Raw genomic sequence first — 26,240 nt, 5'->3', positions numbered from 1 at the left:
CTTTCCCTCAGTCCTGCCCTTACCACCCCTGCTTCCTCAACTCCATCGTCCGGTCGATAACCGCCACAAACCCATCCTTGAACCTCGTCCTCCACCTCTCCCTCAGCTTCCTCTTCCTCTTGAGCGCCGGCCGCTCATGGAACCTCTGCTCCCTGACCGTGTTCGCCAAGTTATTGTGTCTGCACAGCGCGTTGAGCACCTTGAACGCTCTGGCGGGATCGTTGCTCTTGACGGGGACGGTACGGCCGCTGGTAGGACGGAGACGGATGTCGGGGGTTTGGAGGCCGGCGTTTGTCATGAACAAGGCGGTGGTCAGGTTGGAGAGGGTGCCGCTGGATTCTTTGCTGAGGGACTCTTTGGCGTCGCGGTTGATGATGGCGGAGAAGACTTGGGTTTCCTTTTTGCCGACGGTGCGGTTAAAGAGGCTGGAGCGGGAGGTGGAGAGGGAGCCGGTGGAGGAGGAAGAGGAGGGACCGAACAAGGGGTCGGCTTTGAGGGGGGGTGGTCTAGGGGCGGGGGTGCGGTTGAGTTTGGAGGCGAGGCCGAGGATTTTTTGTTGGGGGCGGGAGGTAGTGGTGGTGGTGGTGGTGGATGGTGAAGGGGCGGCAGCGGTGGCTTCTCGACGGAGCACTCGGGCGGTGGAGAAGTGGGAGGTTTGGGTAAGGTTGAGGAGGAGGGGTGATGGTTTGGTTGATGATGATGTTGCCGTGCGGCAGATCTGGGCGAGTGGGCGGAACTCCATGATTCTGAGGGAGGGAAGGTCAGTATCTATGGCAGACGAAGCAGGGACCCAACAGAGAGAGAGCGTACGCAATTGATCACGGATATCCGTGGCGCTGCCGTTGAGGTGCTCAGGACTGTGAAAGGTTTCGATTTATTTTCTTGAAGTCGCGCGCTCGGCACGGCTATCTCCGAATTGGTTGGTAGCTGTGGCTGGTGTCGTTGTTTGATGTGTGGCTGGTGCTTCTCCCACTTTGCATGTCAGAGCCTACTAGAGGCAGCACACCTCAAACATGCTTCCCTGACTGGCTTTCAGATCTTGATAGCTATCCAGAAGGACGTTTATATTCTTGATAATGGAGTTTTGGAGCAGCCATTGAGGTATTCTTGACTTCATTCACTGCCAAGTCACGTGGCTGAGACACTGCAAAGGTGGGCCAGAAGTACCAAGTACCACCATGGCGATGGACCGTGCACTTAGCTGTGTCAGTCGTTGGAGTTGAACTTTTGCCAGTCGCTGTCAAGACAACAAATTTGACCTCTGCATCATTCACCACGCTCCCATCACAATACCCCACGATTGTCGCGCCAAGCCAGAATATTATCCAAGGAACACCTCTCGAGACCACAGCTTCATTCATATCAACCCCGCTGCCACGTCTCGGCGATGGCATACAACCCTTATGGAGGTGGGTCAGCCTTGCTCGCCGCGATCCTCAACTTTCATCGCAGCCTCGTTCTTGGTAGCTGATGCTGACACTTCTTACTCTATAGCCCCGCCTTATGGCGCTCCTCCCAGCTATGCTGCCTTCCCGGGCGCTACTCATGCTCCTGGAATGGCACCACCTCCCGGTCTAGGTATGCTGTCGTCCCTCAGCCTTATGTTCCGCTGTTGCTAACCGATCTACTCCAGGGCCCCCTCCAGGCATGTCCTCTGCCCCTGGAATGGCACCACCCCCGGGTGTCCAGCAGTCTAGTCTCTCTGCCCAAGCTAATCGACCAAGCGGCCTGCCTGCATCCTTTCAACCACCGCCCAATCTTCCCAACATCAACTTCAACGCTCCGGTGATTCGCCTCGGCCCCACCGTCCCGCCTCTCAAGCCTGGCGCCTCTCTGACCGATCGAAGAGATTCTCATACCCCCACATCAGCCAGACTTGGTCTTGGTTCAGACAGGCACGACCAGTCCCGGGCGCAGATGAGAGAGAATATACAGTCACTAGTACCACCCACCCCCGAGGAGCGACTGCGAACAATATTCGTGCACAAGATTCCGAGTGGCGTGGGCGGCGAAGAGGGAATTCAAAAGCTGTTGAACGCAGTTGGCAGGGTGCAAAGATGGGGCTCGGCTCAGTCCCATCTGTCAGAGCACAAGGGGGACTTGTTTGGTTTTGCTCAGTACGAAGACCCTGAATCACTTGCCCTCGCAGTCGAGTTACTCAAAGACGTCGAGGTACCCGTGAAGAAACAAGCGCCGATCGAGAACCCTCCCGCCGACGAAGACGACAAATTCGAGGACATTGAGAAAGTCAAGTTGCAGGTTGTGGTAGACTCCAGTACCGAAAGGTACATTGAGTCTTGGAAGGAAGCACTCCCTGATGACTCCAACTACGACGCGAGGTTGTACGAGGCTCGGCAATCTCTCAAACATTTCATTCGGAACCTGTTCTACCCCAGAGCTGGCGGTGGCAGGGATGCTGAAGGAGATACCGCCATGGGCAATGGCATGAATGGGATTGGCGACAATATTGAAGTGATCAATATCCCTATTGCGCCCGAGGATGACCTCGCCGATATTCCTGCTGAAATGCGCGCTACAGTTGCCGCCGAAATCGCTGCCTTCCGAGATCGGAGCAATCGTCGCGATCTGGAACGGCTTCGAAGAGAAGAAGAGTTTGAGGAGCAAGAGAGGCAACGTAATGGCGCGCCGAGGAAATCTCGACTTGACTCTCCTCCGCCAGGTGCCAACTCCAACAGCATTCCTCTTGGCCCACGTGGTGTTCCCAATGCGCCGTCAGGTCCTAGAGGGCAAAACCGGGGCATTGACTTTGTGAACGGAGGCACCACTAACGGTCACGGGCCGCAATTTCGAGATGACGACGATACAGATGCCGACGACGAAGAGCTCTACGAGCGCGAGCTTTCCAAGCAGCGCGCAGAGGAGGATAAAGCTTACTTGGAGGCGGAGCGGAAGTGGGTTAATCGTGAGCGACAACGCGCCGCTGCCTTGGAGAGAGAACGTGAGCGTGAGAGGGTTGAGACAGAAGGTTTTGCTAGGAGGAAAGAGGATCAGTTGGATAAGGAAAAAAACTGGGATGACGAGAGGGAAACATCGCGCAAGGTCCACCTCTACTACCGCGATCACAGTCAATGGATCCGAGATCGGACCGCGTTCCGCAATCAGGAAGCGGCACGCGACGAGATGGACCGAAGACAGGAACAGGAAGAGCTGCGCAAGGCTGAGGCCGATATGGAGCATGCCAGGGATATGGCTGACTCCTTCCTCGAGCGCCAAGCTGAGGCGATGACTGCCCATCGCCCTGCTGCCCCTGCGGCCGCCCCTGCAGCACCGCAGAAAGTTACCATTTCTTTCGGTGCTGCTGCTCAAAAGGTTGCCCAGCGCGCTGCCACTACACGGCGCACTGTTGCCGAGGTGGAGGGCTTGTTGGACGATGACGAGCAAGACAAGACTACGAAGCGCACCCTTATACCCATCAAGTTTGAGCCCATCACCGACACCAAGGCCATGACAGAGGAGGACATTGCGAATGCTGTCCGCGCGCTCGCTCAAGAAATTCCCGTCGACAAGGAAGGCTTGTGGGCCTGGGATGTCAAGTGGGACTACTTGGAGGAAGGCATCATCCGTGATAAGCTGAGGCCTTTTGTTGAGAAGAAGGTTGTTGAGTTTCTGGGTGTGCAAGAGCAGTTTCTGGTGGACGTGGTGGAGGAGCACTTGCGCAAACATCAGAAGCCAGCCGAGCTGGTTGAGACCCTCGGCGAGGCTCTGGATGAAGACGCAGAAGATCTTGTGAAGAAACTTTGGCGCATGGTTATCTTCTTTACAGAGAGCGAGAAGCGCGGGTTGCCTGCCTGATCTGGCGTAACATTGTTGGGATGTTGGGACAAACGGGTGGGATTTATTCATTGCTGTACATTTATTACTGAAAAGCACACTGGAGCAGCTGTAGCTGGGGTCACGATTTTCAGGGTGAAGGAGTTTGCTGGTTAGATTCGCAAGCGTAGGAAACTTGTAATTTGTTGTTGGTTTTCTTCTACGGACACGTTGATATTTGGAGTTGGAGTCGAGAACAAGCATTGCTTGCCTGCCGGAGTTGGAGACCCGAGTGAGCCTCGGCACGGATGCCGTTGCCACCCAATCCGCGCCGCGGGACCGCGTCCTCCACGGCCAACCCCAACAGAATGACGCCGTTACCGACCAGGGTTAGTGAGGGGTGGTTGACTTATATCAGAGCATAGTCATCTTTTTAGTTCAATGTAGGTACAACTGTTGTCAACCGTCAAACTTACCTACCTTTTCCTTTACCGTTGTTATCATCACCATCACGAACAACGCCACGATGACGCTCCCCAAAGAAATCACCAACCCCCCTCCCGCCGTCCCCCACACCGACATCTCCTTCCCCGCGCCCCATGTCTTGCTGGTGACGCTCAACCGCCCCAAAGCCCTAAACTCGATCCCCATCCCCCAGCACATCGCCATGGCCCACCTGTGGAACTGGTACGACACCCAACCCTGGCTGCGCTGCGCCATCTTGACCGGTACGGGCAGGGCGTTTTGCGCCGGTGCCGATCTCAAAGAATGGGATTCGTCTCATGCACCGGAGGGGAGCGGTCACGATCAGCATGTGGAGGCACGGAAGATGACTACGGCTGGTTTTGGGGGGTTGTCGAACAGGTCTGGGGGAAAGAAACCTATTATTGCGGCGGTGAATGGGCTTTGTTTTGGAGGGGGGATGGAGATGGTGATTAATTGTGATATGGTTGTTGCTGATGGGGCGAAGGCGAGGTTTGGGCTGCCGGAGGTGGGCAAGGGAGTTATTGCGCTTGCTGGGGCGTTGCCTAGGTTGATGAGGACTGTGGGAAGGCAGAGGGCGGGGGAGATGGCGCTTTTGGGGAGGGTGAGTTATACGGCCGAGGAGATGAAGGGGTGGGGGTTGGTGAATTTTGTTGTCGGGGAGGGGAGGGTTGTTGAGGAGGCGGTTAAGGTTGCGGAGGAGCTTGCGGGGAATAGTCCTGATGCTGTTATTGCTACAAGGGAGGGGTTGAGGATGGGGTGGGAGGGGGTCGGGCCGGAAATGGCGACGGATATTGTGGAACGGGGGATTTATGGGAGGATTGATGCTGGGGAGAATATGAAGGAGGGGGTGAGGAGTTTTGTTGAGAAGAGGAAGCCGAGATGGGTGGATAGCAAGTTGTAGGTCGGGTCGCCGTTTGAGAGAGTCACGCGGAATTACGATCTTGGGAACCTCACTTGTCCGGACACGGTTGTGGCTTTGGCAGTCTGAAGATAGCAGCAGCATGAACCGATTAGCGTGTATAATGGGCGTGAGATAGAGCTGGAGGGTGAGAATGATGGTCAAGTGACGTCGAGGCTCTGAAATGTAGTCTATAAAGCAACTATTTGTGACATGTTCAGTTCCAGCGAGCTACCCCTTCTTCCTGCTACTGATGGGTCCCGTATAAAACAAGCGCAGTTGACCAGCAAGTCTTCAAAATACTTTGCAGTTGATCGTTGATCCTTTTGCGGTGTTGAAAAGCCTTTGCTTTCATTTGGAGAATGCCATCTTAGTCTCAGAAGACGGCTGCGCTATCATGGCCATCTCAGTCGGCTCGTACCATGGAACAGATACTGTGTTCAGCCATGCTACAATGGACCGACACTGTGTGTGGTGCAAGTGGAGTTTTCAAAGGGCAGGAAAAGAAGGAAAGTCCCGATTTGGCGCGCATTAGAACTGGAATAGGCATCCAACCTTAATCAAAGACGCCATCCACACTGGAATACGAGGAAAACATACGAGAAAGTTCAGACAATTTTAGTAGTAATTTCTTATGCTTTGTAGGGGAAGTCCGGATGGGTTGATGGGTACAAGAGGATATCGTGGGTAGTGTATTTCCTCTTTCTTTTCTTTTCTTCTTCATCCGACAATTCAATCTTTTACCTGTGACCTACGCCTATATCCAGCCGTGGGCCCATGTCATAAGTACTTTGAGGTATTCAGTGCTTCTTTTTCTTCCCCCTCGCGAACATTTCTTCCTTCAAACATATTTACATCGGTACCTACTGGTGCTGGATCTACACTTCATCTAAAAATGCCATTGACGCCCGCCGCCTCGTCTACTCACGACAAATTCACCTGAATCTCCAAATTTCATACGGACGGCATTCACACGGACGGCATTCAAGCATCAGCCAACAGCTTCCATGCGAGGTCAACAGTTCTTGGGTTGCCCTTCGTCGCACAACACACCCTGAACCATACAACAGTCCCTATGCTTCCTTCTCGCTGTATCAGGAGGACTTCGACGAGGATGAAGACACTGATGAGTCGTTCCTCGAGCAAGATAGCTGGATTAAATCGAAAAATATGGACCCAAAGATTGAGCTCATCGCAACAACCAACCCGCCAAATGTCATCAATCCTGCCTGTGGCTGTGGACTCTGGTTCTTTACTAGAGCGAAATGCCATCATTCTTACCCCAAGATGAAGTATTTCTGCCATGCCGCAAAGGAAAATGGAGCGGGGACATTCTGCCCTGTGGAAAATGAGAGACCTAGGCCCAATGAAGAGGTCTACGAGGTTACGGACTGGTTTGTCATTAGCGATGAGCAGTGTGATGACTGTCACCTAGATTACAAGATCAAGAAACACGCCTACTCGGCAATCTCCCGCAGTTATGGGGAGCTTGTGAGGAACCACAATGAGCTCAGTAGGCGCCACAGTGACCTTTCTGTGGCCGTTCACAGACAGCAACGCGGCACAACGCAACAGGACGCACACCACGGCCCAAATCCGGCGCCAGAAAATAGACAGCAAGAGCTTCCCCAGCGAGAAATTCGACTGGACCCCCAATGCGCGATGTTGGGCCTCTTTGTCATCGCAGTTCTCATTGTGGCTGTTATGATGTTGTTTGCCGCTTTCGCGGGTGCCATTTTCACCAAGAACATGTCCACTATGACCTAGGTGGTCTTGCTTTTGCCCCGTCTGGGCTGAACTGTTGTCTGGGTATGTTTTCACAAAGGCTACCTGATACCCATGGTGATGCCGACATGAATACTCAGGACATGTATTGACACAACAACAGGTGTGGAGGATGGAAGAGGCACATCTTACGTACGCGGCACGACATTCATGTTTTCATCCTCATTTCTCACTGAAAACTGTCCGTGTTCATGAGTTTGATCTCATTCCAATATTTGGGAAGGATAAAGGAGAAAGATACCCAGGGATTGGATGGCACCAGGAGCCTGGAGTCTGGAACTTGGAGGATGGCTCTAGTATATTGTTATGTGTGCACTTGCTCACGCCACCGGTAGTGCCCTAGGGGACGGTTGGCACGGAATCTTGAGTGGATGGGCAGCCACTTGGAGATACTGAAACGGCATACAGTAATCGGAATGTAATTGGCCCTTTATATCAAACCAGAGCCGAGCCTCTGACGACCTGACAACTAGGTATGTACCTGCTTTGGACAGCCCAACCAGGACGACTTGCTCGGCTTGGAGACTCTCTCAGCTTGAGGTTTATCTCCCGTCCAGGTCATGCATTTTCTGACAGCACTGGCAACATTAAATCACTTGATATGCCTGAATGCAGGCGACGGTCCATCTCGACTGCTGAGCTGAACAACCAGACCAAGCAGCCAAGCCCCATCGCATTGGCATCTTGGCTTTGCCCGTTGTCCTTTGGCCACCCACGAACGATCAACCGGCAATTACGATAACGAAGCTGTCAAAAAAAGCTTGGTAGATCATATTTAGAAATCCCAAGCTTTATTTCTCCAGTGTCGGTGTGCTTGTTTGTCTCCAGTCGTCGTCATCGATGTCGACCCCAAAAATTGAGGCTGTGCAAGACCGCCCAGACCCCTATCAAGACTCAGGACCCATTATCTTCCCTATCAATGCCAAAATTCCACATCTGCAGCAAACTTTCCAAACCGGAAGATCTGACGGGATAGCGGGCGCCACTTAAACCTCGCAGGTCCACTGCCGAGACCAGCCAGCCCACCCGCCCAGAGCTTTGGATCCCCAACGCCACGTAATGGTAATGGTCCCGAGGCTGGAAAGGTTCAAGGCGCGAGAACGTGAAGAGGGCCAAGTGCGAGCTGAAGAACTATTTTCCTCGGGATACGTACACCTTTGCTTGCTGGGAGCAAGGCACGTGTGCAAACATCCCAACAGGATTGGTCATTGTGAGACTGATACTCCGTCCTGAGAAAAGAACCTGGCTTCCCAGTTGAGCTCTATTTCTGTACTGCATTCCCAAGACTCTTGGAAGTCTCGTGTCGATGCGGGACAGGGCGTTTTTCGATCTATTTATCGTTTCAGATCTCGTTGGTTTGCGTTGACTGCTTGCGTTGTCATTTTGAGGCTAAGGTCGCGCGACCATTAGCTGTATTCATCGTGATGTTCTGAGATGCTATGCTTCAGTATGATCGGTGGGGTCGGTGATGAGGCGTTGATGGCGGACACAAACCAAGAGTGGCTGTCGAAGTAGTTAGTGTAGTTGGATAGTCATGTCAACAGGGTACTGGGATGTTAGCTTTTTGGTTTAGTCAGGCCATCAGAAGGCATAGCCATGATCTTGGCTCCAGTTCAGAGACCTCACGAGATAGTGAAGACGAGAATATCTGCTGATTTTGGATGAGAAAGACCGTATTTAAGACGAGCATCCCATCAACTTGAAGCTCCAATTCTTCTTGCTCACCATCGATCGACACACTCGCTTAGACACAGTCGCTCCAAACACAAACAAGCAACTCTCGCTCTGCTCAGAGCTCCCAACTTTCACATCAACCAATTACAAAAACACTCGCACTTCACTGCTCCAAAAAACCGCCAAAATGCTTACTCGCAACTTCCTCCTCGCGGCTCTTTTCTCCGTCTCCGTCCTTGCTCATCCGCATGGACCTCTCAACCCCGGTGGACCCGTCGCTGCTCGGTACACCCTCACCACCAGAGATGGCGATGAAACCGACACCGACACTGACGATGACATCAGCGCCGGGCAGCCCACTGTCGGAGTTCCTGCTGTGATCGATGATGACACTGACTGGACCGACAATGACGGCCATGACACGGACGATGATGTCCCTACCCCTATTACTGGAGTTGTTGGCGACGAGGGGGATGACACCGACCACGACGACCACGACACTGATACTGACGACGAGGCCAATCTCGGTGCCGGCCCTGGCGTTGTCCCCGGCGACGAGACTGACAATGACGGCCACGACACCGACACTGACAACGATGGCCATGACACTGACACCGATGACGACGATGTCAGTGCTGCAACCACCACCGGCCCTGTCGCTGTTACTGCCGCCGGCCCTATAGCTGCTACTACTGGCCCAGCTACCACTACCACCACTGAGGGCGAGGACACCGATACTGACAACGACGGCATCGACACTGATGATGAGAGCGATGATGAGGCTCCTACTGCTACTTCTTCCATTCGCCCTACCATTACGCCTGTGCTTGCCAACGCTGGTGCTAAGGAGAATGGATTTGGTGGTGTTGCGATGGGTGTTGCTGGTGTTTTGGGGGTTATTGCTGTCTTTTAAGGACTTGAACTCCGGTGGTGTGGTTGCTTTGTTGAGGTGGATTCAGGGGTTCAGGGGTTCAGGGGTTCAGGGGCTCAACGGCAGGGGTCTTGTCCTGTTCAGAGTCAAGGGTTAGGGATGGAAGGAATGTCGTGAAAGGAGGTGCCGGCACCGTGGATATGAGGGATGTGTGATGAAGGATGATGAATTTTCTTTTGCTCTTTTATACATAGTGTTGTAGTGATGACACGACTGCTCTTCAGCACGTTTTATACCTTGAGTTAGCGAATTGAATTGGATCCAATTATCTTGTCCATCATTTGTTGCACGTTTCATTGTTGTTGAACTCTTACATTCTGGATAGCATGGTTGCTATTGTAAGTCAGAGTAGTAGCACATATAATGACTTTTTACTCATGCCCTTTCAAAAGGAGAATAAGCCTTCTGATAATTATCTTTTCAGGCCTATGAACTATTTCTCATCGCATGGTTCACGACCTTACCTTTTCAGAGTCAGTTACTTTATATATAGCGTTTCTCTATTGACGATCCAACCCCCCTGTATTATCGCCTGGTTTATTCGCTCCTATTCATGCAGGTATTCATGGATGGTAAGCCCAGAGAAAGTGCCGAGCATACCCCGCAAAGACGTCCAAGTTTGCCTAGCCACTCTGCAGCCACATGGGGCAGAAAAGCACACACACCGAGTCAAATGTAGAACATCCCTATTCGCTCTCGGACCGTATTGCTGATCGTAATTGCAAACATCCGAGGCATGGCTCTTCTCATTGTGTATAAAAGCAAGTGTACCTATCTCTAGCACTTGGTACAATACTTTCCAAGTGTAGCTGCTTTGATTCCCCAACACAACGTTCCACACTGTGAGACCTGGTAAGTCTCCAAGATCTATTTCCCAGGAGAATTCGCTAATAGCTTGATATCTCTAGTTATCCAAAATGGCCTATCCACCTGCCGCTGACTTGCGTCAAAAACTGGCCGAACATCCGCTACCAACTGTTGCTGTGACGGCTCTCGACCCCGCATCCCTTACGCCAGAAGAGACAGCAAAGATCGCAAACAATGTCTTAACAGTCTTCAACAAGGCAATCTCAACCAGAGACATAACTGCTCTTAGGAACTGCTTATTTGCTGAGCAGGCCTTATGGAAGGATTCATTGGCGCTGACTTACCATCTGCGAACCTTCTCAACACCGGCCGTGATAGCAGCACATCTGCTGGAAACCACCAAGTTGCGCGGTGCTCATGGTTTCGGTCTTGAGTTCGTCCATTTCCTGCCTGTCTCTCCAACCCTGGTAAGTACCTAGTCTACTATGTTTCGTCTTTGAGTTTCATCTAACACTCTGAACCTGATGCAGCAATTCATCGACTGCAGTCTGTCGCTCAAGACAACCTCTCCCGCTGCAACATGTACTGGACGCATGTTACTGCTGCCTGTCGAAGGCAGCGGGGGTCTGGAATGGAAGATCTGGGTTCTGAGTACAAGACTCGAGAGTCTGGATGCGCACCCCGAAGATGAGACTCTTCTGCATACCCCTTCGACGTTAGCAGATGGTGGCGATGATGTGAAGACAGACGTCTTTATTATTGGGGGTGGAAATGGGTATGCCGCTTGCTTGTCTTTTTCACATGAGCATCTAAAGACTGACTTGAGTACCTACTCGATAACAGTGCTGTAACCCTCGCCTCTCGCCTCAAGGCTCTTGGGGTTGAAAGCGTGATGGCCGACCGGAACGCCAACTCAGGCGACAACTGGGCTCTCCGCTACGATAGCTTGAAGTTCCACGTGCCGACTGCAATGTGTGACATGCCTTATCTGCGTAGGTTCAACGCCTTTCTCGCCCTCTTTCTCCCACTTTCTGACTTCTCTATAGCGTACGGCGAAGACCTCAAAGGTTCACATCTACTAACGCGAGACGAGCTCGCAAACCAAGTTCGTCAGTATGTCAAAGAGTTCAACTTGAACATGATCACCTCGTCCCAGATCCAGTCCACCCAATACGACCAGGCAACGAGACGATGGACCGTGAAGTTGAAGACCCCAAGCGGTCTACGAACAGTGAGGTCAAAACACCTTGTGCAAGCAACGGGATTTGCCTCGCAAAAGCCTCGACTCCCTGATATTGCAGGCAAGGAGATATACAAGGGCATTAGCCTGCACTCCAAGGAGTACAAGAACCCAAAGGTCTCTCTTCAAAACAAGGGCGCCAAGTCTGTCCTCATCATTGGTTCAGCCAACACGGCCATCGACATCCTCAATGACTGCCAAACCGCCGGCCTGGACACAACAATCCTTGCCCGCTCCCCGACATATGTCCTTCCGGTAGGGTACGTAATGGATCCGCGTAGCTTTGGGCTGTTCAACCAGCTAGACACAGAAACATGTGACAGGGCTTTGATGTCGTTTCCCACGTGGGTAGAGTGCAACATGGCGCACGGATTGCTTGCCATGTTGGCGTCTCAAGAGCCGGACAGATACAAAAGGGTGGCCAAGGCTGGCTTCCCGGTCATTGACAGTGCTCACCCTGACGCATGTCTGATGCACAATCTTGTGGAGAGAGGCGGGGGACATTATGTTGATATCGGTGGCTTGGAGGTGATCGCGGAGGGAAAGGTGGGTGTGATATCGAGTGTTGAGCCAGTGGCGTACACGGAGACTGGGCTGAGGCTTTCTGATGGAAGGACGGCGGAGGCGGACAGTATTATCTGGTGCACTGGGTTTTCCGACTTGAACGCTCGGGATACAGTGTTTGAGGTTTTGGGTGGTGAGAATGCGGCTGATGGGGAGGAACAGGATTCGAACTTGCTGGGTCCGAGAGAGATCGCGAACAAGGTTGACGCCACGTTTGGTGTCGATGAGGAGGGGGAGATCAGGGGGTTGTGGAAACGACAAAGAGGAATCGACAACTTTTGGTTCATGGGTGGGCAAACCCAGCATCATCGGTATCACTCCAAGACTGTGGCTCTGCAAATCAAGGCTGAACTTGAGGGTCTGTTACCGCCGGCTTATAGAAACAATTCCTGTTTTCCTGAATTCTAACGTTCAAATATCTGGTATTCAGAATCAAGACATTGCAATGCGCCCAAAACACCATAGCTTAGCCTCCAAAACACCTTACCCTCCAAAAGTCCCTTGTTCCCTCAAAGGTACTCCCGTACATGCACGCTGTGCCATGCTGCAATTGTTCTGATGCCCACATGAACGAGGTCTGTGTAAGTTCGCTAATGAATCTGTCACTAGGTTAGGTCTGTTCGTGGTACAAATGGGACAGAGCCTGTGGTTGTGGTACCTACCACAAAAGGTTTTTAAAATGACGGGGTAAAACCAAAAGCATGCGCAACATCGTAAACTATCGTGCAAGAAACCTGGAAGCTCTATGACAGCAGGATCCGTCCTGTTCCAGACTGCGAGGTTGCGGTCAGATCGTTCTCTCCAAAGTTATGAGAAAAAACAACTTACCGGCTGTATAGCACCGGTAAACACCCCCGGGGAGACATTGTGCGCTTGAGATGTGCGGGATGCTGCGGCGGCGGTGGAAGTGATGCGGTGGTGGTGAGGGTGATAATGGAGGTGACGGTTGTGGTGGAGTGGTGGAGTGGTGGTGGTGGAGTGAGACTAGTTTTGGTGGTGTTGGTGATCGAGAGAAGAGACAAAAAGCAGTGAAAGTTGGTTGGGTCGGGATTTATAGTTCTTCTCCGCCTATGTTTTTCATCATGGGCTCCAGGTATTGTCGGGATAGGTGGATGTGCCAGATCATGCCTGTAGGCCCCTCGGCTCAGGGGCTTAGGCAGATAGTAATGATATACCTCTATAAGATCATTGATCTTGCGAGCCGAGCTGAGCAGTGAATAGCCCTGAGCCGAGCAGTGGGTTAAAGGAGGTGACCGGAGCCGAGCCGAGCCCAGGGCCGGCTTCGCTCAGATCAGCTCATGATCCACAGTGCCGATGACGTAGGCTGCGAGAATGTTGACAAAGTTGGGCACGTTAGTACCTTGAAAAGTGAAGACGCGTAAGGTATGAAAAGATGTTTTTCATAGTGTCAGTTCCTGCGTTACAGGTCTACACTACCAGGTATCGGCCATTTAACTTTTGTTGACCTTCGCGATACGATCATCAGATAGTTTACGCAGCGTAGCTACCTAGTCAGAATCATGAGATTGGTAGGCAGGAAGGATCACCGGGTGGGTTTGGCGACGCCTATCAAACCTCCAAGTGGAGAAGACTCCGTGCGGGAGCAGTGATACAACCGCAATCCACACGGGGCCATTTGGCTTTCGAGACGAGCCTGTTGGGACGTCTGTTGGAACATTGCTGGCACCTTCAAAGTTCTCGCATTTCCCTCCTGACGGGATAGTGGCCAGTTCCCTCGCACTCGTGCCCATCCTCACCGTCACCATTTCAGGTTTACATATCAAGTGGCGCAAGATATCTGTCTGCATGATGCGGCTCAACTGGGTCTCGGAGACTCAGAACTGGCCGCATGAGGTGCGTGGTTTAACTGTCTGCTTGTGGTGCAAGAGAAGTCGAGATGATTGCCCGGCATCTAAGGAGCCATTCCAGTTTTGGTAGCAGATGGTACCAGCCTGCTGCAGTGTCACCGGCTGTCACCCCACATTGATCAAGGCTCCGTGACTAGAGCCAACTGAGGTCGCTCTTCTTGGACAGGGCGAGGCTCAAGCAACTGCATCGTCCGCAAACTGCTGCTAGACATCGTCACTGTCCCGAAGATCGGCCCAGGTTCTCGAAAACGCACCAATGACCCTCCGGGGTGCCAGCAGACCTTACATATGACAGCCTTATGAGTTGTGATCAATGTGGTAACATTGCCATCGGCAATTGGCTCCCCTTCCCACATCGCGGGATCTGCGAACCACCAAGGCCCCACAGTTTGCTGCAATTGCAAAGTGTGGATTGTCGTTAGGCAACGTCCAGTCGGATTTTACTGCAAAAGGCTTGCTGTAGTAGCTCAGGAAGCTTTCGCCCGAGAGGCTGGTGATTGGCTGACGTCCAGAAGCTTGGGCTCACCGAATTTCCCAAACTGGTCAGACTATGTGAGCCGCAGGAGGAGCCGCAGCCGCCAAGACATGCTCCGGCATACTGACTACCGGAGGCTTGGTTCACTCAAGTGCTTCCGATCGAACATGTTCAAGTTTCAACGGGCTCCGGGAGCGTGAGGCTCTGCGGTCGTGGACGGTGCCGACATCACGGAAATCGAAAAGGGTTTGCATTGCGGTGGTAGGGCGGGATAGTGGACGACGATGGTCAGAATGGCGATGATGAGCGGTGTCGAGACACCATGACAAACAGCAAGGCTCTGGGTGATGGAACGTGTATATAATGAGGGCAAGTCGTCGGTGAAGAGCGAAACATTTGGAACATCAAGCCATCGAGGTACTCAGCTCTGCAAACAACATATAGCAACGCTCAAGCGCTTTCAAAATTCTCAACTTTGTCTTTACCGCGCCAGAAAACGCTTCAAAACACCAGAGTCAGCACATCAACACCAACATCAAGTTCAAACACCCTAGGAACGCCAATAACCAACTCTTAGCCCCCATCACCGACAAGCAACCAACAAGATGACCACCACCATGTCCCAAGCCTGCCCCTTGGCCCTAGCCCCCAAGCTTTCCACCAACAAAGATCTTGCCCCGGCCCCTGCTCCCGGAGATATCCCGCGTCCTGATATCTCTTGGTTTCCTGACCGCAAGGTCTTCCTCAACCGTGTCGAGGCCCTCAGGCTTCTCTACCCTGATCGCCCCACCACCGTTCCGGCCGGCTGGCCGACCCAGCTTAACATGGCACGGGCCTGGTCCGGTAGTGACTTCTCTGACGATGGCAAAGAATATATTGTCCAGTTTGACCAAGCTGACCTGGCCGAGATTGACGAGGCACTGGTTCACTTCAAGTGTATGTCAACATCAAACTTTCCATCACACATGACATCACTAACATGGAACTTAACAGCTCTTCCCGGCGATCTCGGCCCTGATGATGTTTCCAAGGAGACCTTCCCCCTGCCCGGTCTCGAGGAAAGACTCGAGGCCATTTCCCAGGAGATCCACAACGGCCGCGGATTTGTCGTTTTGCGAGGTCTCCAGCCGGACAAGTGGACCAACATGGAGAACATTCTCGTCTATCTTGGCGTGACCTCGTACATCGCCGAGAAGCGAGGCATGCAGGACTTTGACGGTCGCATGATCCTTCACATCCAGGCTGTGGTCGAAGACGTGAAGAAACACGGTGCCATGCCCAACAGCCCCTATGTTGCTCGCGCTCAGGTATTGATGCCTTCTTTCTCTGACCCCATTCATCCCTAGGTTGGTGCTAACCTACATCAACAAACAGCCCTTCCACACCGACCTCTGCGACATTCTCTCCCTCTACGCCCTCAACACTGCCAAATACGGCGGCGAGTCCTTCCTCGCCTCCTCAGCCCAAATCTACAACGAGCTCGCCGCCACCCGCCCGGACATAATCCACACCCTCATCAAAGACGACTGGATCTTTGACGAGTTCTGGCAGGGCCAATACCACACCCGTCCTCTCCTCTTTAATTTCGAGGGCCAAGGCCCCGCGTTTCAATTCTCCCGCCGTCCCCTCACCGGCTCCCACTTTAGCCCGCACCACCCCGACGTCCCTGCCATGACCGAGATACAAGCCGAGGCGTTGGATGCCGTGTTTTTTGCGGCGCAGAAGCACAAGGTGGAGCTCAAGTTGCAGAAGGGGGACATGATGATTTTCAACAATTTTGCGATGCTGCACGCGAGGAGCAGCTTTCATGATGAGGGGGAGCAGAGGAGGCACATGTTGAGGCTTTGGTTGAGGAATGAGGAGCTGATGTGGAAGACGCCGAGGGAGCTGGAGAGGTTGAGCTGGGAGTGTTATGGGGATCATGAGTGGAGGGCTAAGAGGGTGTGGGATATTGAGAGGAGCCCGCCCGAGCTGAGGGTCAAGTATAGACGGGCTAGCTGTGCTTGAGTGCTAGGGTTGTGGGTGCTTTGGGGTTGTTGTGGGGAGGAGAGGGGCGATGGTGCTGTGCTGGTCGCTCGCTTGCTTTTCTTTTTTGTCTCGTGTTTGCGTCTTGTTCGGTGATCTGGGGATTTGGGAGTACACGAGAGCTTTTCCTTTTTCGTTTTCTTTTTACATCATGATTAACAGTTCTTGATAATTTACCTTTTATTTTAATGACTTGTTTGTTGTACAGTCTCGTCAAACCGGTTGGTCTGATGTGTGAGGTCTGTGCGCTGCAATGCCTTCAGGGGGGATTCAGGGGCTACCCTTAACCCTAATCTCAAGCTGAAAATCATCAACCTCGTATCTAAGACAAAGAGGCTGGAAAGAAAAAGGAAAAGATCTAAAAGTTGGCGCTTGATCGGCTTTTTGGTGTCAAGGTTGTTTTCGGCCGGCAAGCCAGTCCAATTGATCTTGGTTTTCTCCCTCCCCGTAGCAGCCACTTCGTTCATCAGCTGCTGTCAATAGCATTGGGACCAATTAGCAGCCGCCAGCTCGCCGCTTGTCATCAAGCCACCCTCTTGAAGGGGATAGCCGGGCCAATTTGGGGCGGGCTGAATGCTCTCGACTGAATCTTTGACATCATACCAGAACATGTCCAGACTCTACATAATCGTTTTCCTGTTCTTTATTTCTGATTTCTCACAAGACTTTCCCTTCACCTTTTGGGTGATCAACTTACTCAAATTTGTTTTCAGTCCTGCGTTGGTTTCGGGACATCGAGTTACGCAGACGAGGATGGTAGCTATCGGAAGTGCCCCCCTTGTATGGGCCTGGTTGCTGTCTTTGGTTCAAGTTGCAACAGCAGCGAGCACTCCGGAGGACTTCACGAATGATTTGATAAGTGACCTCGGCCCGTATGCCAACCCTGAATCTGTCTTGATTATATTTCACGGTTCGAGTTCTGAATAAGCAACAGACTTCTCTCCCTTTTTGGCGAGCGTGTGACCGAACAGTTCATGACCGGATCACTAGGGTGGGCAGACAATGTCATCTTGGCGATGGCACCACTCGGCATAGTCACCATAATCGTCGCCGCTATTCGTGTTGGTGGTCCGCTTTGGATGAAAAGAATTATCGGAAGAAGCCGGGAGCCAATGGCAAGCGCTGAGATGGAATTGATGTCTTCAACTTCACCAGATGTCAGCGAACTGTGGAATGGTCAAGGTCTGGTACGCGTAGCTGGAACAGGGCCCGTCCACCAGTTCATGATACTGCCCTCCACGTCACCCAAAACAACAGACGTCGTGTGGTCTGTCCTCCAACATCCAGAGTTAGAGGAGACATCATCGAAAAGTTTCTTGCGGTCGTTCTTCGCTATGCTATCACCGAACCGTCACAGAGAGAGACAGATTAACCTGGACAAGACAGGGGTCTGCGAGCCGCCCCTCAAGCTTGAAGAATCAAGTGGCCAACCGCAGAAGTCTTTCCTCCTGGTCGAGAAGTCGGGTGCAGCTCCAAACATCAGTTTGAACCTTCATGGGAGCACTAAATTCGAACTCGGTCTGATGGCGGTCTTTGGCACGATGCTCCAGTTTGCGGTCCTTGCCTTCTGTGGCTGGACTGCGTACTGGCCTCATGAGCCTGGCTCTATTTTACTCAAGGACGAACAGCCGGCCGAGCGCTACGCGTTTCCCTGTACCCTAAGCGGGACATTGCTGTTAGTTGTCGGGCTCACTCTCTGCGCTCATGTGGTGGAGTCGAGAACCATCGAAACAGAGTTTAGAGCGGGGGCCAAGACGAGCGGGCGTTTACTTTGGATCCAGAGGGCGGCAACGGTCAGCGATCAGACCTTTGGGTCATACGCACTTTACGCTGACAGAGATCCATTTGTCTTGCGAACCTCTCGACGCGCCGATACTGTCAGTAGACGCACGAAAACGAACAAAGGTCAAATCATCAATGAAGGTCTTGAAGCTTTCCGCCAAACAGAAACAATCATTGGAGTCTCAATAGGACTTATCGGTTTTGTCGTACAGTTCATTGGTCTTCGCGGTATGAGTTGGTCCGCTGCGCTTGCTCAGTTGATCGCAACGTTAGCCATGACAGCTATCCGAGCCTGGGCTCGCAGAGAGTCGGACAGCTCGTTCCACGCCGTCCCTTTGGATCCGGGCTTCGAGCTTGATTGGGTCGCTTCTAACCTTGGGCCCTACGGTGATGTAGAGGAAAGCTTGGACGTGGAAAATATGCCTCCAGGTTCCTCAGAAGACAAAAGTCTCGACTTGCCGGCTAAAATGAACAGTAAGGGACTGTTTCAGACACGAGCTAGCCTCGCTTGTTTGGTCGGGCTCCCATGTCATTGGCCTCGAGTCGGAGCTGTCGAAGCCATCAAACTCGTTAGCGCGATTGAGAAAACGCTGGATCTACTGCTGAAAGATGAAGATGAATTCACATGGCAACATCAAGCTTTCAACAACCGAACTATCGAGATGCGAGCCGAGAGAAAGCATGGAAAGTGGCAGGCTACCCAGTTAGGCAGTGTCTTTGAAGCAGCTTTGTCGTTATGGCTTTTCTCCGTGAGAAATGCACTACCCAACGTTCTCGGTGTAAGCGGGGCCTCGGACGCCAAACCAACGCAGGCAGATCAGTGGCTGATGGGTAAGGAGCCCGGCCTTATTATACTTGATCAAGGGTCATACCGTCTTGCCAGGGACCTTTACTACTGGCTTCCTGCAAATATTGCTAGCTCAGTTGTTGTCTCGACCAAAGTTGAGAGCCCGGCAACGAATTCATCGGCCAGTCCTACCGCTCCTAAGGATAACAGAGACGAATCTAGGCCCTCATCGAGTTCGCCCGGCTCATCCAACTCATCCGACTCGTCATCGGGTTCCACATCACAAGTTCGCAAAGTCTCAGCACCCCGTGTAGTTGGTTTCGGAGGCAGCGCACATTCGAGTTCCTATTTGGTACAAGGTAGTCTATGGAACGCCGAAAAAATGCCCGAGCTCATCGCGGCAGAGATGTCGACATCTTTGCCATCCTTGTACACACAGCATATCTATGCAGTTTTCATGCAGGGGCTATCCCATGTTGTGCCAGAGATATCAAACGATGATTCGACATGGTGGGAAGAAAAGTCCGGAGATCACTTGAGTGGAATGTTAAGCAACATCAACGTCTCCAACCTGGTTTATTTCTTGCAGGAGATCCAGCTCTTTACGCCAAAGGAAGCGTACTTGGCAATCATTCCCTCACTCAGCAAAAACAACAATTTCGCAAAGTCTGAGACGGCTCTCCGCAATATGTTACTGAGTGCCCATCATCAACGACGCTGCGATGAGGTGGTACCCAGGCTTCTTTCTCGATTTCGGGATAAGGAATCTGTCGTCCACTTCGAACATGCCCCAAGCTTTCTTCGCGCAGGTCTCAGAAAAGAGACATCGGCCTTACTATGGAGCTGTGTCAACCTGATACCATGTAAGAGCTTCCAAAGTGGCAATGAGGGCAAGCTTTTTCATTTCGAATACCGCAAGATGAGGCCTTTTCGACTACCATACTCTAAAGAAACGATGCATGCCGTTGAGAATTGGAGTTATAACGACGCCAAGGATCTGGCTTACTGGATGCTATCCTACATCTGGCAGAATCGTCTCGATCCTGACCATCATATACGAGCCTGGCCCTTGTACGTAAATGTCCGGAGAGGAGAAAAGGGGAAGGAATACTATCGTCGCATGCTGCGGTATTGCCAACATAGCACGCTACACCAAGCTTTCAGAAGCGGCTCTCAAGACGAGATGAATGCTGCACTCCTCGAGGGAAAGGACATCAGTGAAGGGGACATTTGGGGATGGAAGGTTCTCCATTATGCCGCCGCGTTCATGGCTTCGAATACAGATCCGCGCTTCCCAGCGGCACTTGAGGCTTTAAAGATCGCACCAAGCATGATTGACGCCCGTGACCTGATAGGGTGGACACCGTTACATTATGCGGCAAAGAACCCCAACGCGGGTCGGCTTTTGGATCATATCCTGGAGCACAGCAATGCAAACGAGTATGACAGTGAATCAGCCCTTGACTTGTCAACACCACTTCACTGTGCAGCCGAAATGGGGCTGGTCAATCACATCGAGAAGCTTCGGCGGTTCAAGCCTACTAGTGTCGCGAAGAAATGGTTCAGTTCCCGTGATCACAGTGGCTTTACACCCTTACACAGAGCCATTCTGGGAGGACATGTCGAGGCAACGAGGGCAATCTTGACAGCCGTGAGCCAATGGTGGGGAAGAGACGAGTATTGGCTTCCGGTACAGGAACATTGGAGATATATTCATTTTGCTATTTGGTCAGGAAAGATGGAAATATTCGAGCTATTGCCTGTTGACAGAGATTTGGTGCTTGATTGGATAACCTGGGCAGACATAAACGGACTCACGCCTCTTCACATGGCTGTGGCACGCGGCAACACAGACTTTGTCAAGGTCTTGATAGAAAGGTTCACGGGTGCAGAGAGTCCAGACATGGATGGGAATCAATTGAGCCGGAAGGATGAGGCAGGTTACACACCTCTGGATATCGCGAAGCAGGAGGGCTTCGACGAGATTTGCACTCTTCTTCAAGAGGCCGGCGCCGAGCTGGGAACCCCGGACCGGAATAAATTTGTGTGGGACCGAGCAGATCCCATGATGCAACTACCCATCTAGGTGGATCGCGGACAAGGTGTCAGGAAATCTCTCTGTCAAAGATAACGTCTATATTTACCAACAACCTATCATGAGTTTCGAGCCTGTTTCGCGGATACCAGACCCCTAAAATCTTACATTGTTTTACATGCACTTCTTGAACCGGCTCGATGGGCAAAGAGACTCTCGAGCTTTACCCTTCCCGTTCCGATCTAAGGTGACCAAAATGTGTGACTTTGCACAACTGGAGAAACGTCCGAAGAGAAAGCATCACTGTAGAGAATGAAAGTCCCGAGGACGTGGACAAGCTCCGACCTGTACCATACAGGGAGGAATCAAACATGGCCTCCTGCCTTCAGACAACACAGCTTTGTTGCCACCTCTGGAACCTGGGGTAGGTTGGAAGCTGAATCCAGATTGCGGGATTTCTGTTACCTACGATGTCTCCGAATTAAGGTGCGTTGGTGGAGTGCCACACTTGTACAGTGTGTCGTGACGTTTGACATGATCGCACAACGATGGCAAAAGACAGCTGGCAGTTGCTGTATTGATCAAGGGAAAAGAGGTATTCCCCGAGCCGAACAACCGCCACGCGATTGACGATCTTGTAAGATGAATGGACTAAGGTGAGGTACAGTGTGGAAGTGTGTGCAAAAGGTCATTCTACGGAAACGTCAATGGTGTCACCAGCGCATAGCTTCATCAGCCTGGTCATTTGGAAACACGGAGAAGCCTTGACAGGAGGCACAACGCCAGTCACTCGGAAGCACGGAGGAGACTTGACAGCAAGTCCGAACGAACACAACACGCGTTGACATGATGTATACACCCGAAGCCGAGGACCCCTTGCCACTAGGTAGAGACAGAAACTACAAAGACCCCCTGTCTTTCCTCTTCGTTTTCATCACCTCTCTCATCACAAACAATTTAATCTTCTTAAAACAGCAAGGTCAACTTCAATTTCAACTCTTCCCACGTTCAGTCCAAACCAACCACCAAAATGCATCTCCCCACCCTCATCCCCTTCCTCACCCTCCTCACCCCCACCCTCTCCCACACCATCTCCGAGCAGCGGATGCGAATGCTCTCCGGCGGTCGATTTGGCCCCTCCCAGTCCGGCAACAACCACTTCACCAACGGCAAGCGATACTTTATAAACCCCAAACCAGAAAACCCGGCAGGAGCCGGGGTGTTATCCGGCATAGACCCCACAAGAGTCACATCCAACAGCATCATGGACTCCCAATCCGACAAGAGAGACCTCATCTACCCAAAACCGCAAACGCCGGCAGGAGCTGGGGTTATAACCGGCATCGATGACAAGAGGATACCCGTCAACAAGAGAGACGCCTGCGAATTTTCCAGCTGCGACGCCTGCTACAAGGAGGAGCTGGCCTGTGTCAACTGCGCAAAGGACTACACGGTGGACAACTTTGCGCCTTGCATGCTTTGGTAAGTTCTTCCACCCCCCACCCGGTCCTCCTCTCTGTGTGTGGTTGATGTCGGGAGATGCTAATGTGGAGTGATCAGTCTTGATCGGTGTCAGAGCAATTGTTGTTAGTTGGTGAGAGGAAGAGCGATATCATGAGGTATAAGGGGTGGGACTTGGGTGAGGTGGGTGAGAGGGCATCAAGATTGTCAAACTCAGCATGGAGGAATTGGTGTTTCGTTCATTGGATAACCTGTGGATCTGCTAGTGTTCAATCGTTAGCAATTCTATACATTTCGTTTGTCCAGTTCATAAAAGCGGCTCTTTTCAGGGTCTTCTAAGGGGCTCTTTGTCGTCCCACCTTCAAGCCTCAAGTAACAGCTTTCACAGCGACTAATCCAGCGTCTTCCACAAAGGTCCTAAAGTATGTGCATCGTTGATAATTAAAATAAAAAAAAAGTCTAAGCCCCTATGTTGCTGAAAATCGTATATAGAGCAACCAATATCAACAGTTCATCCCCTACAAAATCCAAAATATTACCCGTATTACTTTCCAAAACTCCTTCGCTTGCTACGTGAATTGCTTCATGGGTATAAAACATGATAAAAGCCTCCTGTCGGGTTCATTCCTCGACAATATGTACCGGGGAGGTGTCCCAGTCCTCAAAATACAGCTGATGGCACCAGTAGAGTGGACTTTCGTATTGGTGCGTCTTTCGCAGGCTCAAAACATCATTCTCTGAGAAATCGTTAGCCATGAGGCATGTCACTGCATTGTTTCGAGAATGCATACCTTTGCGTCGTATGATGGCCTGTGTCTCCTCCATCAGGGCAACCTCCTTCGGCTGCAGCTTGGCCAGCTCTGCAGTCTTCTCCTTCTTCCAGTCCAGCCGCAGGGGCGCAGACCCGTTGCACACAAAGTGGAAGCGCGAGAGGATGACCTTGGCGGTGTGAAATGCCCCTTCGAGGAACGAAGTGTTGGAGTACTTGGTCTGTCGGCACTGTTAGCTATACATCCACAGAGGCAGTTATGGTCACACATACCGGCATGCTGTGGAGTCTCGCATGGGATGCCGAATGTTTAGCCAGTCTCTCAATGTGGTTGAGGATGATAAAAGCAGACAGGTACACCTCGAACCACACTTCCGGCCGTGCTGGGCTGATCAGCTGCTCGAACTTCTTGATCACCCGTTCACGCAACGGCTGCAGAAAATGCCTGATGACAATCTGATCAAGAAGCGTGTCCATGATCGGCGGGATCGGAATCTTGCCCTTGTGTGGGTTCTCAGGATTCTGGACCGGTGACATGCCGAGCGTGTCTGTCCATTCTCCGCATATCTCCCATGGGATTTCGATCATTCGGGAAACGGCCCACATATCGAGAGTATCGGCAACGAGAGAGTCCTACTGTCGTTAGCCACACGACAAAAATGGGAACGAACCGTTATGGACATACCGGTTTTCTCCGTGCATATTCCATTGCCGTTGAAACAGTCTTCCAAGTCAAACCGTCATCCTGCTGACCCCTTAACGATTCGAGATAGGATCCTTTGGCGGCGTCAATATATTGCCGGAAATGGGCGTGAACTTTGTCCAGATTGGTGAGGGTAAACGGTGGTATCTTCATCTCGTGAATCATTCCGGCTGAATCTTTCCAGTGATACGAGAGTTTGTCGGTGGGCTCTGGCTTGAACTCGGAGGCATACACGGTCAAACGATGGTGACCCATTCTTTGACTAAGTTTCAGCGTACGGACAGGGACATCGGGGGCGGAAAGATCCTCGAGCTTAAACTCGACAAGACGTCTGGTGAACAATGGCTCGTTGGCTGCAGGACCTAGAAAGGTGTCAGTCCATGGCACTCTGTGAGCCGAGGAAACAGCGCTCATACCGGCACGGAAGAACATGATGTCGACCAAGGTGGATCGGAAGCAAGGCATGCGAGGGACATTCTTGTAGATCTTGGTGCACGTGCACAGGGTACAGCTGACATAGAGGCCTTTGGCGGCGAGATCACACTGAGAACCAGGTTAGTATTAACGATGTGGACCAAAGGAATCCCGTGGGGTATCGGCCACAAACCTGTCTTTTTGACCTCTTGCATCGTGCGCATACACCTTCCTTCCGAGCAAGGGCTGTGCGTCGGCGTTTTTCTTCGTCAAAAGGAGTCCGGATTCTGGGGCGTTTCCCAAACGTAGTCATGGTAGCCTTCACCTGGCCACTCTCATCTTCCAGCGATATTCGACGGAGGGTCTGGGGCGTACTGCTCCCAGTGGTGACCTCGTCAAAGGCAGGGCGTTTCTTGGAGAGCCGTCCATCTGGCTTCCCACTCGGCTTATACAGGATGATCTCAAGCGAACCTGCTGAGTTCTTGGCTGCTCCTTTGCGATTCGGCGGTCGTGGCGATGGACTAGCTCCGGTATTGTGCTCGAATTTGATTTCGGTACTGGCTATCGAGGGACGACGTGATGTATCGAGGTCAAAGGCTGAATTAGGATTGATCCTATGCCGGACTTCGGTCGACGGAGAGACTCCCAGTAGAGTTGGGACTGGACTGTCGGGGCCGGGGCTGGAGTCGGAGCTGGATCCGGTATGGTATCCATTAGAGAGAGCATGAGCCAGAGGGCCGAAGGATGAGTTCAGATCCGGACTTAAGAAGCCATCGCAATTGCTGTACGGACCTTCCAATTGAGGAAGGTGAGTTGTCTGGCCGATGATTGGGCCTCCTCCAAACGGTGGGCCGACATTCGACTCGAGGTACTCAAAGTCGTAAATGTCCGCTCGTTGACCCTCGGCGTAGATGGTAGGCGGCGCGTTGGGATAAGACTGTGGGTTGCCGGGGTTGTGGTTGCTATTTCGGGCCGCGATGATCTTGGTCCCGGGGCCGTGGAACTGGGTATCAAAGGAGGCATGGTTCAACGGCACAAGCGCAGAATAAGCACTTGGTCCGGGGCCAAGTGGGTAGTCTCGCCGGTCGGAGGCCGCGTGGAATGTGTCAAAGAAAATCAAGGAACCGAAGGCGGGGTCGAAGAAAGGTGAGTGATCGCCAGCTTCGCCGAAGTGGAACACGGGGCCGAGATCTGCGCTGCCAGTACGGGAGTCCATCTCGGAGGCGACGGCGACGACTGTGACCATATCCTCCATGTTCATCAATGTCAAGGAACACAAGCACAAGGAAAGGACTCGAGTCGTATTCGCGTCAGCATCGCACGCTTGTCATATCCAGGAATCCAGGATGCGGGTTGTTTGCCGCAAATGCTGTGTCGGGGTAGCGGGATGCGACACTTTGAGATGGCAAATGGCATTTGGCGTGGTGGAAAAAAGGGGATGGGCGTTGGAGGCCGCAATGGCGCGCCCAATCATCCAGCCCGGTCCCCTGGTAACGTGGGATTGCTCTTCTGGCTCACCTCATTTCTGTTCTCGGCTTAGCTGCAGGGCTACCGCGAAGCTGATTCGACCGTCGTCAATTTTATGCAGGCTTCACAACACGATGCGCGCCTAAAAGGAGGCTCCCGAGGATATAATTGTTAGCCAAGATCTGGCAAGAGACTCCAGAAGTGACACGGCAGGCTCTCATATACAGATTACGCAGGACCATGAGGGGGGACCACGCGAAATGTGCCATGCCCAAATTAGCTGTGTAAGGTAGTACGA

General features: G+C 52.2%; 10 protein-coding genes across 10 annotated transcripts; 8 read left to right on the top strand and 2 right to left on the bottom strand.

Annotated features, from left to right (window-relative positions):
* Positions 1 to 19: 19 nt before the first annotated feature.
* On the bottom strand, positions 20 to 1,015 carry QC762_609490 (uncharacterized protein; the record flags this gene model as incomplete). The annotated part of the gene is made up of 3 exons (XM_062892625.1): positions 20 to 736; positions 811 to 927; positions 1,007 to 1,015. The coding sequence occupies 3 exons, from the start codon at positions 1,013 to 1,015 to the stop codon at positions 20 to 22; spliced, it is 843 nt and encodes a 280-aa protein (XP_062741226.1).
* Positions 1,016 to 1,050: 35 nt separating this feature from the next.
* Positions 1,051 to 4,019, top strand: QC762_609480 (uncharacterized protein). The gene is made up of 3 exons (XM_062892624.1): positions 1,051 to 1,409; positions 1,495 to 1,578; positions 1,634 to 4,019. Exons 1-3 carry the CDS (start codon positions 1,388 to 1,390, stop codon positions 3,811 to 3,813), a joined length of 2,286 nt encoding a protein of 761 aa, XP_062741225.1. The 5' UTR covers positions 1,051 to 1,387; the 3' UTR covers positions 3,814 to 4,019.
* A 278-nt stretch (positions 4,020 to 4,297) lies between these two features.
* Positions 4,298 to 5,158, top strand: QC762_609470 (uncharacterized protein; the record flags this gene model as incomplete). Its single annotated transcript, XM_062892623.1, has 1 exon — positions 4,298 to 5,158. One exon carries the CDS (start codon positions 4,298 to 4,300, stop codon positions 5,156 to 5,158), a length of 861 nt encoding a protein of 286 aa, XP_062741224.1.
* Positions 5,159 to 8,801: 3,643 nt separating this feature from the next.
* On the top strand, positions 8,802 to 9,527 carry QC762_609465 (uncharacterized protein; the record flags this gene model as incomplete). Its single annotated transcript, XM_062892622.1, has 1 exon — positions 8,802 to 9,527. The coding sequence occupies one exon, from the start codon at positions 8,802 to 8,804 to the stop codon at positions 9,525 to 9,527; it is 726 nt and encodes a 241-aa protein (XP_062741223.1).
* A 725-nt stretch (positions 9,528 to 10,252) lies between these two features.
* QC762_609460 (uncharacterized protein) lies at positions 10,253 to 12,715 on the top strand (the record flags this gene model as incomplete). The annotated part of the gene is made up of 6 exons (XM_062892621.1): positions 10,253 to 10,397; positions 10,451 to 10,819; positions 10,883 to 11,127; positions 11,196 to 11,344; positions 11,399 to 12,514; positions 12,537 to 12,715. The coding sequence occupies exons 2-6, from the start codon at positions 10,463 to 10,465 to the stop codon at positions 12,713 to 12,715; spliced, it is 2,046 nt and encodes a 681-aa protein (XP_062741222.1). The 5' UTR covers positions 10,253 to 10,397; positions 10,451 to 10,462.
* Positions 12,716 to 14,056: 1,341 nt separating this feature from the next.
* QC762_609440 (uncharacterized protein) lies at positions 14,057 to 16,742 on the top strand. Its single transcript, XM_062892620.1, has 3 exons — positions 14,057 to 15,435; positions 15,493 to 15,806; positions 15,874 to 16,742. The coding sequence occupies exons 1-3, from the start codon at positions 15,105 to 15,107 to the stop codon at positions 16,504 to 16,506; spliced, it is 1,278 nt and encodes a 425-aa protein (XP_062741221.1). The 5' UTR covers positions 14,057 to 15,104; the 3' UTR covers positions 16,507 to 16,742.
* A 1,116-nt stretch (positions 16,743 to 17,858) lies between these two features.
* Positions 17,859 to 18,808, top strand: QC762_0101020 (uncharacterized protein; the record flags this gene model as incomplete). Its single annotated transcript, XM_062884205.1, is given in 2 exon segments — positions 17,859 to 18,780; positions 18,798 to 18,808. The coding sequence occupies 2 exon segments, from the start codon at positions 17,859 to 17,861 to the stop codon at positions 18,806 to 18,808; spliced, it is 933 nt and encodes a 310-aa protein (XP_062741220.1).
* Positions 18,809 to 19,133: 325 nt separating this feature from the next.
* Positions 19,134 to 21,179, top strand: QC762_0101010 (uncharacterized protein; the record flags this gene model as incomplete). Its single annotated transcript, XM_062884204.1, has 1 exon — positions 19,134 to 21,179. The coding sequence occupies one exon, from the start codon at positions 19,134 to 19,136 to the stop codon at positions 21,177 to 21,179; it is 2,046 nt and encodes a 681-aa protein (XP_062741219.1).
* A 979-nt stretch (positions 21,180 to 22,158) lies between these two features.
* On the top strand, positions 22,159 to 22,726 carry QC762_609420 (uncharacterized protein; the record flags this gene model as incomplete). Its single annotated transcript, XM_062892619.1, has 2 exons — positions 22,159 to 22,610; positions 22,720 to 22,726. The coding sequence occupies 2 exons, from the start codon at positions 22,159 to 22,161 to the stop codon at positions 22,724 to 22,726; spliced, it is 459 nt and encodes a 152-aa protein (XP_062741218.1).
* A 263-nt stretch (positions 22,727 to 22,989) lies between these two features.
* On the bottom strand, positions 22,990 to 26,176 carry QC762_609410 (uncharacterized protein). Its single transcript, XM_062892618.1, has 5 exons — positions 24,669 to 26,176; positions 24,044 to 24,604; positions 23,632 to 23,991; positions 23,381 to 23,579; positions 22,990 to 23,326 (listed from the first exon to the last, which is right to left on the bottom strand). Exons 1-5 carry the CDS (start codon positions 25,734 to 25,736, stop codon positions 23,211 to 23,213), a joined length of 2,304 nt encoding a protein of 767 aa, XP_062741217.1. The 5' UTR covers positions 25,737 to 26,176; the 3' UTR covers positions 22,990 to 23,210.
* Between the last annotated feature and the right edge of the window lie 64 nt (positions 26,177 to 26,240).

This window comes from Podospora pseudocomata, chromosome 6, assembly GCF_035222375.1.
Source record: "Podospora pseudocomata strain CBS 415.72m chromosome 6, whole genome shotgun sequence".
NCBI classification, from domain to species: Eukaryota; Fungi; Ascomycota; class Sordariomycetes; order Sordariales; family Podosporaceae; genus Podospora; species Podospora pseudocomata.
The sequence above is the reverse complement of the archived record's forward strand: the minus strand, read 5'-3'. Positions and strand labels throughout refer to the sequence as shown.